The sequence below is a fragment of the Heliangelus exortis genome, chromosome 7 (assembly GCF_036169615.1).
Source record: "Heliangelus exortis chromosome 7, bHelExo1.hap1, whole genome shotgun sequence".
In the NCBI taxonomy this organism is placed as follows: Eukaryota; Metazoa; Chordata; class Aves; order Apodiformes; family Trochilidae; genus Heliangelus; species Heliangelus exortis.
The window spans coordinates 9,279,247-9,295,217 of record NC_092428.1 but is presented as its reverse complement, the minus strand read 5'-3'; the positions used below and the strand labels follow the sequence as shown (position 1 = coordinate 9,295,217).

The following is a 15,971-nucleotide window of genomic DNA, read 5'->3' as shown; positions in this document are numbered from 1 at the left end:
TGACAATTACATGATTCTGTTTTACGAAGTGTCATTCCACTGCAAGGATTTATGTTAAGACAAAATATTTATAGGCCTCCAAACACAAGGGGTCTACCCATATTTTTATGTTATTACCCTAATTCTACTTTATTTTAACTTATACACAGTTATTTTAATAATTTCTTAAGAGTTAAAGAGTTAAATGCAGAACCTCTAATTTACTGTGTAAAACGTGGTGGTTACAGAGCGCAACTGAAGGGGGAGCACTTCAACTGCTTTGAAGACCGAAAGCATTTTGTGATTATCCACTGACACGGAGGCGAGCTGAACACATTTATAAACAAGTTCTAGAAGCTGAAATGCAAAATATATAAGCTATCGCGAAATTTTGCACGTTGTTATACCAAGAGACAGTTGTGATGTATCTTGAGTAACGGCGTTGTTCTTAATGTTCATGTTGCTTATGCTGATTCTTGCTTTGGTTGCTTACCAGCGACATGCAGCTTAAGAATAAAAGCAGAAAAAAAAAATCCGCACTCGTTTTCACTGTGCCCATTCTGTTCCTGGATTTCATTGGCAAGAGCTCTCTTTGTGCAGCAGCATAGAGGTTGGTGTCAATTTACAGCTCCTTTTTTTTTTCTTTTTTTTTTTTTTTCATAGCGTTCGGGAGCTAGTCCGTCATAGATCCACCCATTGACCTTCTTTAATGTAAACCAGTTATTCCCTGCCTCCTCTTCCTGCTAGCATTTCAGCCCAGAAGTTAGGGAGTGTGAAACTTAAGCCTTTCTTGAATTTCTTTGGTTATGAATCGACGTTTAGCCAAGCCTGGAACACAATGCTTCGGGTGATTGTGGAATCTGCTACCAATATTCCTAAAACCAAGTTTGGGAAACCAGATCCTATTGTTTCTGTTATTTTTAAAGGTAAGGAAAATGGTCATAAATGTACTCAGGGAGGATGTCTTCTGAAGCATAGTATCCTATAGAAGTATTTTTAATTCTGTGAAAACATGTTTTCCTTAAGTTACATCTGATGTAACTTCATGGACTAAACTTTTGAATTAGTCAGGAGTTACCTGAAAAGTTTGAGCTGGGTGGAATGCATTGGTCTTTCATTTCAGGATCCAAATTTCACAAGCTTTTGCAAGGGCTTAGCCCATTGCTTTAAACTTCAAATAGAAGTCCACAGATAAACCCACTTCATTCTGGAATTGAAGACTGCCCTGTTTTCCGTCTGAAAAATATCATTCCTCTGTCTTGATTACTTTGCACAGTCTCTGCAGAGTGTTACACTGTTTGGTTTGTTTTTTTTGTGGCTGGTTTTATTGTTATCACCAGGATGTTGAAAAACATTAGTACCATTGCTGAAGGTGTTTTGTTTTGTTTTTAAATTAATTGCACTTTAACATTTTGTCTATTGAGATTATTTAATTTAAAATAAAGATTTAGGAAGCAAACCACATTTTACGCTTTCATTGCATGTCAGATACAGAAAACAGTCTTATAAAATTAGCATTTATATATAAAGCTAATTATACTTCACAGTAGATTTTACCTGTTTACATAATTTCTTCACCTGAAGAAATTTTTTCACCTGGCAAGACTAAAGGAACTTGGTTTCAAGTATTGTTTTATCACTAAGGTGTAGAAACCTCGAAGTAACTTTAGATCATGATGCATGTTAAAGCTAACTGTGACAAATGTTAATCTTAATTCCTGGTGACCTGGTTTCCTGTGTCCTGATATGGGAATGGTATTTCCTAAAGTATGAAAAATCATTGCAGTGTCTGTCACCTTCAGAAACCAAATCTGAAATCATGACATTTTGCTGGAGGCTGCAAAAGAACAAGGCAGTGCACGTCCAGTGTGTTAACTTACAAAAGAAAAAGTTTTCAGATGCTTTATTTCAGTATCAAATGTGTCATATCATTCCATTTCCTTTCTGTTGCTCCTCTTTTCAAGTTTATTTTGTTCCCCCCTTTGTGTTAAGGCAGGTGTCTGAGTCTGTCTTGGTAGCTTTTGGAACTTCCTAATTCAAATATTATTTTATTTGCCCTGAAAAAAGTGCTGTACTGGTGTTCTGTAATTTCTCCAGTTTGTAGCATTTACTTCTGCTGCTTCTTAAGCAGTTATAGCCTCAGTTCCTTGTGCTTCTCTGCTTTCCTATCACAGTTTTGCCTTTCTGTGTTACCTCTGTTCCTCCAGTTTAATGCTCCAGAGCTGTTTTATGCCTTTGCTTCTTTATGCCTTAAGAGACATCTCCTTGTAGTCTTTTATCCCTACTGTGTGCTCTAATGGAACTCTATGTTTTACCTAGTAAATCTAAGTAACAGATTTATCTTTTTTCTTCATCATTGCTGTATTTGTTTTTCAGTCCTTCAGTTATCCAAACACAGGAACTGGGCAGCAAACATGAATGAGTTTATATTCTTTATGTACTCTAACAGGAATTTTTCGTGTTCACAAACATGCTTAACCATTGTCTTAGATCCAACTTCATAATTGTGGTGGCTTTTTAATTAAGGCTATTTAATTTCTCACTTCTTTTCATGTGGTTTTACACAATAGTCTGAATTTTTGCTTTCTGTACAGAGCAGTTCAAGGGAGCCAGAAAATATCAGGCTTTTGCCAGCTATTGAGGAGCTCTGATTTAATTTGTAAGTGGTGCACCTGCTTGCCAGGTGAATGAGAGTAGGGATTGTACCTGAAATATCTTAGACTTCTGGCTACGTATGTTTATAGATATTTTTTAAATACACCCTGTTTCCTCTCACTCTATTGGTGTGTAGAGGTAGGCAAACAGCCTCATTTTGGGGAAGCAGTACGTCAAAGGGCAGCAGTCTCTAGCAGCAGTGCATATCCATTGTAGCTCCTGGGAGACATATTAAAACACAACTGGGAGTTAGTTCTCCAGACTGGGAAAAACTCAGGCATTTGCAGGTCTTTGGTGATAGCCATACAGTCTATTTTCATGTTAATGTTTGGTTCTATTATATTCTTGGGCAACTCTTAGAGAACAGCAGTCATTTCACAGAAAATTGGTGTGGAAGTTGACATTTCAGTAAACAGCGTTTCGTTTGTTAGCTTTTTCAAACTTAACTTACATGGGCTTTGCTGATGTCAGGTTCAGTTATTTTAAAATGTCATTGACTACACCTGGCATCTCTCAGGATTACACCTGTATGGCTATGAAGAGGCTACTAGGTGGCAAACACTTCCTAGGTTAACACGCTTATATTAGTATAGTTTCATGTATATGAATAGAATAGGCTTCAAATTTGTATAACTAAGCCAGATATAGACTATACAGTCAATGCAATTAATACAGTGGCATATATTAGGTACATATTATGGGGAAGCTGTACCTGTTGTTGTATCTTATTTTTACAATAGAAGGGTTTTGTGCAAGCATTTGACTTTTTTTGCACATTTATTTTCAGTCCAGTGGGATGATGGAACTTCTGTTTACTTTTAAGAACAACTCCTTGTTCAAAGAAAGCTACACCCTGAGAGTAAACAAGTATTGCTGTCCAGAACTTGGGTGCTGCTACTGCAGAACTAGTAATGGAGAAGTTATTAGTCAGATTAATATGAAAAACTGTTGCTATCTGCTGAAGTGGCACCTAGGTAGTAATGGTTGAACCCATAAAATTCTTTTAGTTTGTCAGATATATCAAACTGGAGAAAATATGTCAGATTCTTCTCTTTGAGTGTAAAAATTGACATACCTTCTTATATGTGCAGTCAATACTAGAACATTTCTGCTTAGATCATTCCTTTCGACTACTGCATTCAGCTTTATGCACTAAAAACTGATGTAAAATTGCATTCTGTTTAATTTGGCCAACATGAATAAAATTTCTTTTTTCATTTGTGCTTAATCTAAGAGCTTTCCGTCAGGCCTGCAGTAGTTCATAACTATGTTTATATTTCAGTGTGTGGAAGAAAAGAGTATTTGAATGTAATGATTTAATAAATTTATATTTTCTGTTTTGCAGAGTATTAGATTACCCTAACTTTTAATTTCTTGGGCTTTGAAGGGCTGCCTCTTTGATCCTGCAATTGCTGCCAGCATGCAATCTTAGTACATCATTAACGATTTTTTTTGATGGAAAACCTAATGAACTGAAATATGATTCTCTCTTGAATCTTAGCCTTAAAACTGTTCTAAAAGATAATGTTTGCTTCTGCTATTGTCCACCTGCTGAAATGTATAAAATCCTAGTGAGAAGGAAAAAAAAAAATTACAGCACTGATTGTTTTGCAGTACTGCAGTTAATTTTCTAATGATGGAACACATTATTTAAACAGCTCACCCCAAGTAAATATTTTGAACATTGCATTATAACTAAGTTTTATAACATTAATTTTTACTTGAGAATATTAAAGAACATGTGTTGATATAAAGCCTCTATCAAGATAATGCAAACAAGGATTTATTCTAGAGTACTAAGGCTGTTGTAATTACTTAATAATAATAATATATATATGTATATATAGAGAGTGGTTTACTTGTATTAGTTATGACTTCTTACTCTTATTTCTTGGTAGGGCCAAGTTAAAAATTATGACTGGCCTGTCTTAGAATTGTGATCCAGTCTTGCCTACTGTAGCTGAATTCATTACCAATAGAGGAGAGCAGACTTCAGGACCTGAGCCTTATGTGAACTCCTGGAAAAACTGGGTGGTTCGTTTTACCCTGCTTCTCAAAGATTTATTTTATTTTTTTTCTGGGAAGAAGAAAGCTCTTTGTCAACAGTTAAAACCAAAACAAACCCCCACATGAAACCAGTGCATTAAAATAATTATATGAAGTGTAATAAAAAGAGAGTGAAGAAAATGTGTGCAAAAGACATGCTCAAGGAATGTCAATGTTACACTCAGAGTAACTAAAATTACAAGTAAAACCAAATGTAACTTTGTTTTCCGGTGGTCTTCATCCACCTTCCACACAAATGCAAAACATTCTTTTTTTTTTCCACATAATCTAGAGTATGCATATTGTTAGGGAAATCATAAATCTTATTCTAGCTTTTATGCAAATGGATAATCCAGATGGAAAATTTTACTTGTCCTGATTGTTCAAGCCAGAGCTTCCCTTACCTTACAGAATTACGTTTGTGCTTAGGCAGGGATCATAGGACTCTTATCTTTAGTTCCATCAGGATCAGGGCTGTGATTCACTACCTCTTTTGCAAGACATCTGCAACAGTTCCTTTTTTCACCAGCACTAAGACCATCTTTTCCCTAAGTCCCATTTCCTATTTGCAGGGGTCCTTAGAGTACCAGTGCCAACCCCCAGATATTCTGGGATATTCAGTTTTGAAAAACACTTTGTCTCCTAATGGATAATGGATTTTCTCATACTAGAATGTTAATTGGTTCTTTTTTTTTTTTTCTTTTTCTTCTTCTTTTTTTTTTTTTTTTTTTTTTTTTTTTTTTTTTTTTTTTTTTTTTTTTTTTTCCTGCAAAATGCCAGTCCACAGCATGGTATGTCATGAATGAGCTTCCCTTTGTGGTGAGATGTGAGTCAATATCCTGTACAATCGCAGACAATTCCTGTTACATAAATATGAGTCAGTTATCACAATTTGCACTATGGGCTGAGTTTTGTCCTTCCAGTCAGTACGTGCCACTCTGATCCAGCCCAAAGAGCCATCACAGTCTACTGCATGGATAATGGGCATATGACCTTGCCCATGTGGTATATCTTGACTCTTTCTTCTCAGGCCTTTGAACATTTTCCTGGCAAAGTATAGCCAGAACCTGCAAATAACAGAAGATGCTATTACCTTTACTACAGTTGCTAAATACAAGGATTTTATCTGAAACTTTGACTCCTTGTGGTAGTTGAGTAGTTGAGTTAGTTTACTGACTGTACTTAAATATACTGATTTTTTTATCACTAATATATGCAATTTCTGTTGAGAGCTGCATGTTTGCCAGGGTTCTTTTGTGCTACTGAGTGTTGTCTCAAGACTTGTTCAGCATTGGTGCTGTGTACATATAGTGCAACTAAAAAATGAAGATGGCACATGTTTCTTGCCCTGAATGTGTTGTAAGACCAAAGTTTGTTTCCCTTTTTAATAGGTGAGGGGAACCTCCAAAGGGCCTATGCAACACCTGAGTTATTCCTCTCAGGAGAAGGAATTTGAATTGAAATGCCACGTAATTCACACTACACCCCACCCCACCCTCCCATTATCTGTAGGTTGACCAATTGCAAATTTTACCATGAAATATAGAAAATTTGTAATTTTTTGCTACAGTAAATGTCAGTGATCTGTATAATCTCTGGAAACCATTTTATCAGGGAAGACTCTATTTCCTCTTACATGCATGTGTATTTCTGCTAGCATTTACTCATTTAAAGCAGGAAGTGCTGACACTAAGCATACTCTTTTGAGGATTACTTTTCACCAAGTGATTTAATTTCAGAACTAAACACTTATAAGTGCTTTCTAACTAGGATATGGTAAATGTGTATCATTTCCTTTGCTACTGAAGTTCATCGGTTTGAGGTCACTGGTTTGATGTCACCAAAGCCTTCAGTCTGCCTTCTTTCATCATTACTGAAGTTATAGTCAAGGGTAATAAAAGGCTGAGAAACCTAAACATTATTTTTCTTTTTGGAAACAATCCTAAGCTATATTTAAACAAAACAGAATAAAAAGTGAAAGGAAAAATTGTGAAATTTGTGTAGTGCTTTAGCAAAAATGGATCATCACACTTTGTTTGTATTTGCAGATGAAAAAAAGAAAACAAAGAAAATTGACAGTGAAATTCATCCTGTTTGGAATGAGGTAAAATTTTTTAACAATGTCTTGGGTTTTTTTGAGACAAAATGTATATAAAGTAGGTAAATCAATTTCTAGAACTGTGAATGTCAGCATTTCTGAATAATTGTGTTGTGTGATGTTAACCAATTAACACGTAACTTGTAATTACAATTTGGCTTTGCTCCATTTTTTTTCCAGATCCTTGAATTTGACTTGAAAGGAATTGCTCTGGATAATTCATCTTCCCTGGCAATTATTGTGAAGGATTTTGAAACAATTGGACAGAACAAGTATGGGGTTTTTTCCAGTTTTTTCCCTTATTATATTTCAGTGAAAAGTCCAGGCGAAAAATGGAACTGAGAATTGCTGGAGAGAAATGATAAATTAAATCAGATAGTTTCAGGTGTAATATTACTTGTAGCCTATAAGACAGGGGGCTTTCATACCTCCTCAGCTGGATTATTGTTCTGAAGCAAAGTGTCATCTTTCTTTTTATTTTAGTTTTGTACACACTAAAGCTAAATTCAAGGAAACTTTTAGGCATTTAAGGCAGAATATAGGTAAAATTTAGACTCCCTCTCTGTCATTTTTAAACTATGGCTGCCATATTCCAGTTGGTGCTCACTTTTAACAAAGGTCCTTGTGTAACTAGATTTATGCCACTGCAGATACCTGGTGCAGGTTGTCATCTTGCAGAATGGTGCAGGGCACTACCCAAGACTACTATACATAATAAATGTCCAGAAAGTACTTCTCAATAACTCTTAATTGGTATTCTCAGAGAACAGCTAACACAAACCACTGAAAATTACAAAATGCAGTTAACCATCTTGTAAAATCTCCCAGAATGTCTATATTTTACATCATTTATTTAAGTGTTGCCTAGGAAGAGTGGAAGCCTAAATCAATTTCTTTTACTGTCTGGAGGGACTGAAGTCCTAGACTTGTCTCCTGGGAGACTGACTTAGTTACCAGGATAAAAATGTTGGACAAAATACAAACCCTGTCTTGCGAATGGAATCTGGGTTTCTGTTTTCTTGCATGTCCTGGCTAGTGGAGCCTATGAAATGCTATGTTCCTACTGTCCTCTTGCTGGCCCTGTGAATCGTGAGTTCTCTGCACAGTCATTAAAAACTTGAAAAGAGAAGTAACTTCCCCAAGATCAGCTTGCAGAACTCTTTCATTGTCAGATATGAGAGTACCTTCTGTCAACCGGATTAGGGAGATGAATTTGATTCCAATTGTTGGCTGTGTTACAAGCCTCAGGCTCACTGCCAATTAGAAAAACTGGAAGTGGTCCTGCTCCCTCCCCTTCTAGTTATATTTTTAAAACATTGTTTAAAAGGGGATTGAAGATTTTTTTCCTTGGGTTGGTGGTTGATTTTTTTTTTTTTTTTTTTTTTTTGGGGGGGGGGGGTGGGCATCTTTTTAAAAGTATGTGGTTCAGTATTAAGAGAGTATTCTGTGAAAAGTATTTTGAGTAGCCTCAGCAGAGGAAGAAAATGGATACCTAGCTTCCCATTCCTTGCAGGAGGGCTCTATAGTGTTACAAAGATGGGATGGGAGGCCACTGAGAATTGCTTTTTCTGATATTAGTTTCTTGAAAAGGAAAGGCAAACTCCTACTAAGTGTAAAGGATTTGATGTAAGGACTTCAGCAGACAGAGGCCTGTTTTAATGACGACACTAATGGGAAGGAACTTAAGGCTCTTTTCCTCCTGCACCGTTTGTACCATGGTTAATGCTGTTTGTGCATGTCAACAGGCTTGAATCTTACCAGTGCAGTATGTACAGCACCTGCATGCCTAAAATTGGGATTCTGCATTTTTAAGGCATCTAAAAATCATATATCATGTGATCTAAGGCCTCATTTTTTTTTTTCTATTTATGGTACTGTTTTTGTTTGTGAGATTAAAGGAAATTTTCATTCACGCAATTGTTGAGTCCTCAGTGTTCAAAAAACTTCTTCATGAAAGACGCTTAGTTTTTGACAAAATCAGATTTTATTATTAATTTTAGAGAACTGAAGATAAACAATATCCATGCATATGCCAGCAAGGCTGTCACACAAAATACAAATAGATTTTTGTCAACTAAAAGAGGAAAAATATATATAGTTTTTCTACACATGAAGTAATTACTACAGAAAAGGTCCACACAGCATATGATTTTCTGGAAATGTTTTGGTATGTTGGGTTTTTTTCCAGTTTCAGCTTGCTGTTGAAAACACTGTAAAAGGAGCTGCCTTGAATTGAAGCATCTATCTTTATATGAATGGAGGCAACATTATTAAAAGTTTTAGAGTAGTCAAATGGTGTCAGGTGTCCATGTTGGCATTTAAACATTTTTTGTAGGTTTACACTCTTACAGAATAGGAATATTTAATAAGCATGTAAGTAATACAGGTGTCTTGTTCAATTAAACTTTAGAGTTAAACTTTTTAATTTTTTAATAGAATGAGTTATTCCTGTAAATTGAGTTGATGGGACCTTTTGGTTGTGGCCATTGAAAATAATTCTTGCTGTGAGAAATGGAAGTTATATGTATGGAAACACTAAAATTCAATTAATTACATCCTACTAAAAAGCATAATATGTACACTTTAATAAAGCTGGAGGGTACTTTTTGTAATTTTTACCTAGACTTTGAGGTTTTTGATGTATTTGTGATGAAACAAATACATAATGCACATGAAAAGTAAGATAACAGTGATTTTTAAAAAGAAAAAAAACTTACATACCTGGAGTTTTGTAGAATTTAAGCCTTGAATTGTGCACAACAAAGCAACGTATGCAGATCATTTCAATGAAGTAGACATAAATTACCAATTGAAATTTTTAGCAATTACTTCTGCATGAGGTTCTGCATGACATTTGTTTTGTGACTCATCATACAGAAATAAACCTGGTCCCTAAAATCAATTGCAGGAAAAAGGTAGGGTCTTGGGTGGCAGCAAACTAATCGGGAAGCTTTTCCTTATCTACAGCAGGGATAGAGTGTGTTATTCTGTGTTGAAACATTGTTGCACTAAAAGCTCAGACAGTCTAGGAGCTCTTCCTGAAGATCTGTAAGATAAAGTGTGTATAACCATTAGCTATAGTGGTCAAGGTTTTCTGCCTACCTCTGCTTAAATTATAGGATTTTGGGGCAAAAAAAATTAAATATATACATTAGGACAAGAATCACTACTACAAATATTTTTTTTTAATTTTAAAATCTTTACAGAATAAAAAACAGCTTATAAAAAATAAGTTGCCAGTTCCCTATTTCTTTGTATAAAGTCCTAGCTTTTAAACAAGGATCTGTTTGCAGTGCTCTCATGTTCTCTCTTTTCTGTCCATGCCAAGTAGTGCTGGCTGTTGCTATTTTACAAGGGAGTATGATGTTACATCTTCTACTTGTGTATGGTAAATCTGTGTGTTTTATGACACTAAGGTAGATATACATACGTATTTACTGATAGTAGTCCAGTTCCACTGTTAGCTTTTCTTTACTAATTTCTGCCTGCTCCCAACTCATGATTTTAGGTTTCCACAGTACTCCAACAGCTTTGTCATAAAATCACTGTGAGTCAAGCCAATGCCCTCTGATCTCACATTCTTGAGATTCCAGTAGGTCAGTGAAGCAGGAATATATTGCATGCCTCTGACATTTAAGGAAATCCCAGGAATCACATAACTTGGTATAGGAAAGCTTGCAAGAAATCAGAATTTTGTAATGTGTTTTATAACCTGTGTGGAAATAAAAAAGGCGCTTATCTGAAGCCCCCAAAATGTTTCACTCTGTACATGGGTTCAAAGTTTAGAGGGCACGTGGGGTTTTTTGTTTCAAACTATATTTGTAAATATCATCTGGACTTCTATTCGTAGTGTTTAATCCCCAGCTTATGGAAATGCTTTTTTTTTTTGTCTGTTTGTTTGTTTGGGCTTAGGCACTGGAAGTTGTCCCACTACTTACTTACTCTTTGTACAATTTTTGAAACAAACTGGTCAAATTCTTGGGTAAGTGACTTCCATGAATGGACCTGTGCAAATTGTATGTAGTCCATCTGAAAGAGAGAGCAACACCATCAGAGTAACTCTCTCTGAAAAAAAATCTTCAACCACACATTTGCAGTATGTGATGTGTTTGGAAGGTCTGTTGGCTGTGAAACAGGATAAGGGGTGAGAAGTGGAAAACACAAGCAGGCTTCCTGACTGTAACAAGATAATAGGAAATATCATCTTGGATTTCTTTTAAGGATACAAAGCACTATAACAGCAGAAGAGTTTAGTATTAATGAACATTCACAATTAGGCAAAGGGGCATATGAAAGAGAATGTGGAATAAGGTATTACTTGCATGTATGCATCACCTGTATTTCTGTAGAGTTGCTATTTACTAATACTGAATTTCAGAGAGATTTGTCATAATTTTGCCATTCTTTCACAGTAGCCTCTTTTAATACTTAAGAAAAAGTCTAAAGTTAGATAAATGGCTGCAGTGTGGCAGCACTACAAAAAGGATTCTTTGTGGAAGAGTGTGTAAATTACACTCCCTTGTTTTGTCTGTGTGCTAAGATGGAGTATGATGCCTGCCTAAGGTCCTTACTACTGAGAACTATTATAATGACAGGGTTTTTTTAAAATGGTGTGGAAGAGTGAGGGCTGGAAAATGTTATATTCATTTTTGCATGTAAATTTGATGTGGTGAACTGAACTGAAACCTTTTAGGGGTAAAAGCTCATAACTTCAGAAACCCCTTGTTTGCCATGTGCTTTTGATATTATTCATGAGTAGACCCATTAACCTGGGAGGTGTATCTGGTGTTTCAGCAAAGTGGGATTTGAATCTAAATAATCTTTCCTTTAGAGGTTCATGGTTTTATGTATTTCAATTTAAAGTTCAATTTAGTTTTTGAGCATAAAGGGTAGATCTATGGGACTGCGTCACCCAGGAAAGAGCACCAAAAAGAAATGATGTCTCTGGCTTTATTTTCCTTCTTCTTGAGAAGAATAAGCAGCAGGGATTGCTATTCTTATTTTCAAGACAGAGACAACTTTTGCTCCAAAGTTCTGCCACCATTCTTAGCTGCAGTGTAGGCTAGAAGCAGAACAATGCATTTCTTAACCCAGTTTCCTCTCTGACTGCTCCCTCACAAAGCTCTCAGCCAGCACACACTCTGCTGTTGTCTGTGCTGTTATTCCTGACTAGTTCTGGGCACCTAATCCTTTGCTGTGCCTGAGAGGTTACTACAGAAGCCAAACTTACCTCCAGAACAACACAGCATGATTTTTTATAGCTCCTAGATGCTTAGATAGCTGCTTATCTTGCCCATTCTTATACTAATGCAGGAGGAGGAGGAGCACAGTGGATGTTTTTATGTGCTTACACTGTGCCAAGGCTTGAGTCATTGCTTTGGCATGTTTCTGTAAACCAAGCCTGAAAGAACTTATGAATATTTTTCCGTTCCTTTTATTTTCCTGGAGATAGAATGTACTGCTTCCCTTACATGATCACCAAATTTCTGCAGATAGATTAAATTAATGCTCTTCATGGTAAAATTACACAATCAATGGAAAAAACAAACCACACTATTGTGTGGAGACAGACAATCATAGGGATAAACTAGAGAGGACTAATATGATCCATGCTTAGCTAGATTTTCCAGCATAAGGATGTCTGAAAAGAGAACACATTTGTTTTCTGTTATAATACTGCTAATAGAAAGATTTCAAACACAAAAATCTTTATGCAGTTAACACACACACACACACAGACACAAACACTAACTTCAGTTGTCCCTGTGAAGTTAAGAAAAAAAAAAACGTTAACAGGAAGTTACACTCATGGCTGAACTAAGTGATTTTAATTCTATTTAAAAGAGAGCTGGGATTATGTGTTTCCTAATGTTCTTTGCTTACTTGGTAACCTCACCACACAGAGGAAAACAGATTGGGCACACCCTTTTCTAAGGCAGAAAAATGCAGTCACAAAGTTGCAGGGCAGCACATTATTTAATCATGCTTAAGTATTTTCCCTAGTTAAACAACTTCTAGATTGTCTGAGTCCTCCTGCAGCTGCACCCTTTTGTGTGGATTCTTTTGCACGGCAGTGTGGCTGTGCATAGCTGCAGGTTGTCCTTGCATATGTTGTATGCTAGATCCAGCCTCATTAAAATTCAGTTTTGGGGTTTTCTGCCACGTACAAAGTTCTGTCCATGCTTTGTTTCTTTTTTAAAGTATGTGTCTGCATAGAGCATTATCAAACAATGAAAGGAGATTAAAATAGTTGGTTTTTTCCTTAATACATATTTTAAACCAAAGCACAAATAACAGAAGATGCGTCTTGGGTCTTGTAACATAGAAAATACAATGGAACATTTACACTGGGAAAGAAATGTTGAGTGTAGCAATTAGTAACTGCAGTGTGGGATCAAGTTTGCTGATGAGAAGAATCAATATAAACCTCTGCCAAAACAAATGCTTAAAACAAAGTCATAAGAATTCAAATGTTTGACTCTCCATGGACTAAAATCACGAGGCTTCCAGTTGAAGTAGCATGTAAGGAGCTGAAGGATGTGATATGCTGAAGAATTTAGTAAAAATTGCTACTTTCAAACAGAGGATGAGTAATAAAATCACTGGTATTGTGAGATCATATTCCCTGATCCAGACATGGGTGGGAAGTTTCACTTCTCTTGGTTATTTGAACAGCTAACAGGAAGTACTAACCACAGAAGTAACGGATTAATTAGCTTTGGCTAAATGCAACACTCAGCTTAATAACTGGTCATCAGTAATTCATTGATTGTATGCTGATAAACTAAAAAATTCCCTTTGCTTACTGGGGGGACAGTATCATAAGTCTAGTTTTGATAAGGAATATTTGAAGTGGTTTAAAATCTTTTTCTAAATGTGGACATTTATCTTTGGTGTCTTATTCAGTGGTAGACCAGAACCTTTATACTGCTTTTGGCAGGACAAGTTTTTGCTTTACCTCTGCATATCTGGACAGAGAGTCTGTCTGACTGGGCACTATAGATAAAGAAGTCTTAGGCAGGGATGGCCAAAAAAGTACTTAAGCAGAGTTAATAAGCAACACTTGCTGTCAGCTGCCAAAACGGCAGAAAAAGAACAGGTCAGATGACATTATGAGCTATTCCAAAACCAGAAACTATTCCACTTGATGGTGTCAAAAGACCAATGTAATCTGGAATTAAAGGGGTGAATGTTGTCTGCCCAGGCAAGAGGAAGAAAGCTGAATTAGCTTTGCAGCTTAACAGTAGTTGTGCAGAGAATTGTGGGTTTAGCTCCATATCAGAAATGAGTACAGTAGCAGACTTTGCAGTAAAGCAAGTAGTATATGTGACTCCTTCTTCTGTCTTCTGAAGTTCTTTTTAAAATCAAGATTCTATAAATGATTGCTATCTAGTCAACTGTATGCCCAGTTATCATTTGCACAGGACAGAGGAGGATACAGAAATGGGAATGTACGCTGCAAAATTTCAAAAGTCTGACAGTTTAACAGCAGTTGTTCCCTTAATCTCAGCAGACAGCAGGGTGTGGCTGCTGAAACAGTCATCCAGATTATCTAAGACTGGTTGACTTCTGAACTGAAGTTGGTTTTGGAGTTAATGTAAGTCATTCTGGCTCATATCAAATCAAAACAACAAGTCTACAATTTTTTTCTACAAGAGTACATGGGAAAAGGTTTACTCTGCCTTTCTCTAGAATCAGATTAGGTTTAGCTGGTTTTGGGTAGGGTTGGGTTTTTGCCTTCTATGATACCTCCAACTTTGTATGTTTATATCTGTTACCCTCAAATGGAAAGGCATAGCCATGGTTGAAGGATTTGGGGAAAATAAGAACATTTGGATTTGAAAGGTTTTTATTAATTTTGTATTGAAGGTAAAAGAGTGAAGAGAAATTGTTCTTTTCAGATGTGTAAATGAAATACAAGCATTAGTTTCTTCCATCTGTTAGAACTGCTTCTTGCTTGCTTATATTATACTTGATTTCAAAGCTATTAACATATTAGAAGGCTATGTAGGAGAAAAATGCATTAAGCTACCCTGTGTTTCTCTCTTAAGTTCTTTGGGATTTGCAGTCATTATGGAATGAACCTTTTTTTGCTTTTCTTTGGCTGTTGAATAGTATCAGTGTCTGTCTGAATGGCATGAAAAATTGGGCCGAATACAGAGGGAGATGTTATTTTTGCTGTGTAATATCAGTTTTACTTGACCTCTATATAACATCAATTTTTGGAGTGTTGAAGCAACTGAGGAAAAAATCTTTCTCTTTGAGAGTTACCATCTACTGTTGTTTCCTGAGATAAATGTACATTACTGTTTGGTGTCAAGATTTGCTACATTAAATCGTAAGCAATGTCAAATAATACTACAGGTGGGAAGATAAATAAGGCCACTGTATCTGATATGTCAAATCTAGGTTTGTCATGTGGGTTGAATGCAATTTTGATTGCCTGACAGGAGAAACTGCTTCTTAACTCCCTGAAGCTGAGAAATGCATGGAGTCAGTTTTTCAGCTGATGTCCTGTTGTGCAAAAATTTGTAAAAAGTGAGAATCTACATAGGGGTGATTTAATTCTCACTGAAATAGCTAGATATATTTCTGTAGTCTTTAAAGGGACACTGGATGAAGACTAAAATATTGAATCGAGGTGTCTGTTGAGTAAAGGAGGAGAGGCAGGTGTTAGAAATGGCATCAAGTGTTTCAATTATGGTCATCTTAAAGGTTAGAACAGCTTCACACATTTCCACTGCAGCAAGAACTGATCTTAATCTGCTTTTCATATTTATTTAGTCCCTCCCCAGTGTGTGATGAATATATGAGGCATAGCTGGGCTATTACTGTGGTCTGGTAATTTGAGGGGCAGAAATGGAAGGTTTGGGTAGTGAGTCAAAACTATCAAAAAAGACAACTTGGGCTTGAGGAGTGAGATGAACTGGGAAAGGAGATTTAACTGCAAAGGTGGCAGCACCAAAGTGATTCTAACAGGTCATTTAAACAAGGTGTAGTTATAGTTTGTGCACAGCTAAACAAAAACTGTGAGTTGTAATACCTGGAATATATATTTGTAGTAAATGTTTTACAGTTACCTATATTGAAGTATTTTGCAAAACGTAAATTATGTTCTCGTGACATGGCACCTGAGAGTAGTGATAATGATGATCTAGCTCCATGTCAAAAAATCCCCTTGAATCCCTTGCTT

The 15,971-nt window shown here is 36.1% G+C and overlaps 1 protein-coding gene across 4 annotated transcripts in view; it reads left to right on the top strand.

Annotated features, from left to right (window-relative positions):
• The first annotated feature begins 700 nt into the window (after positions 1–700).
• The window catches only part of MYOF (myoferlin), a 68,377-nt gene continuing 53,106 nt past the window's right edge, over positions 701–15,971 (top strand). For 3 of the 4 annotated variants that reach the window (XM_071748683.1, XM_071748682.1, XM_071748681.1), the window contains exons 1-3: positions 705–905; positions 6,729–6,784; positions 6,959–7,050. In XM_071748683.1, the coding sequence (XP_071604784.1) occupies positions 818–905; positions 6,729–6,784; positions 6,959–7,050 (236 nt within the window). In that variant the 5' untranslated portion in view covers positions 705–817. Of the gene's footprint in view, positions 906–6,728; positions 6,785–6,958; positions 7,051–15,971 lie in introns of all 4 variants that reach the window. The other variant, XM_071748686.1, reaches the window with a different exon arrangement.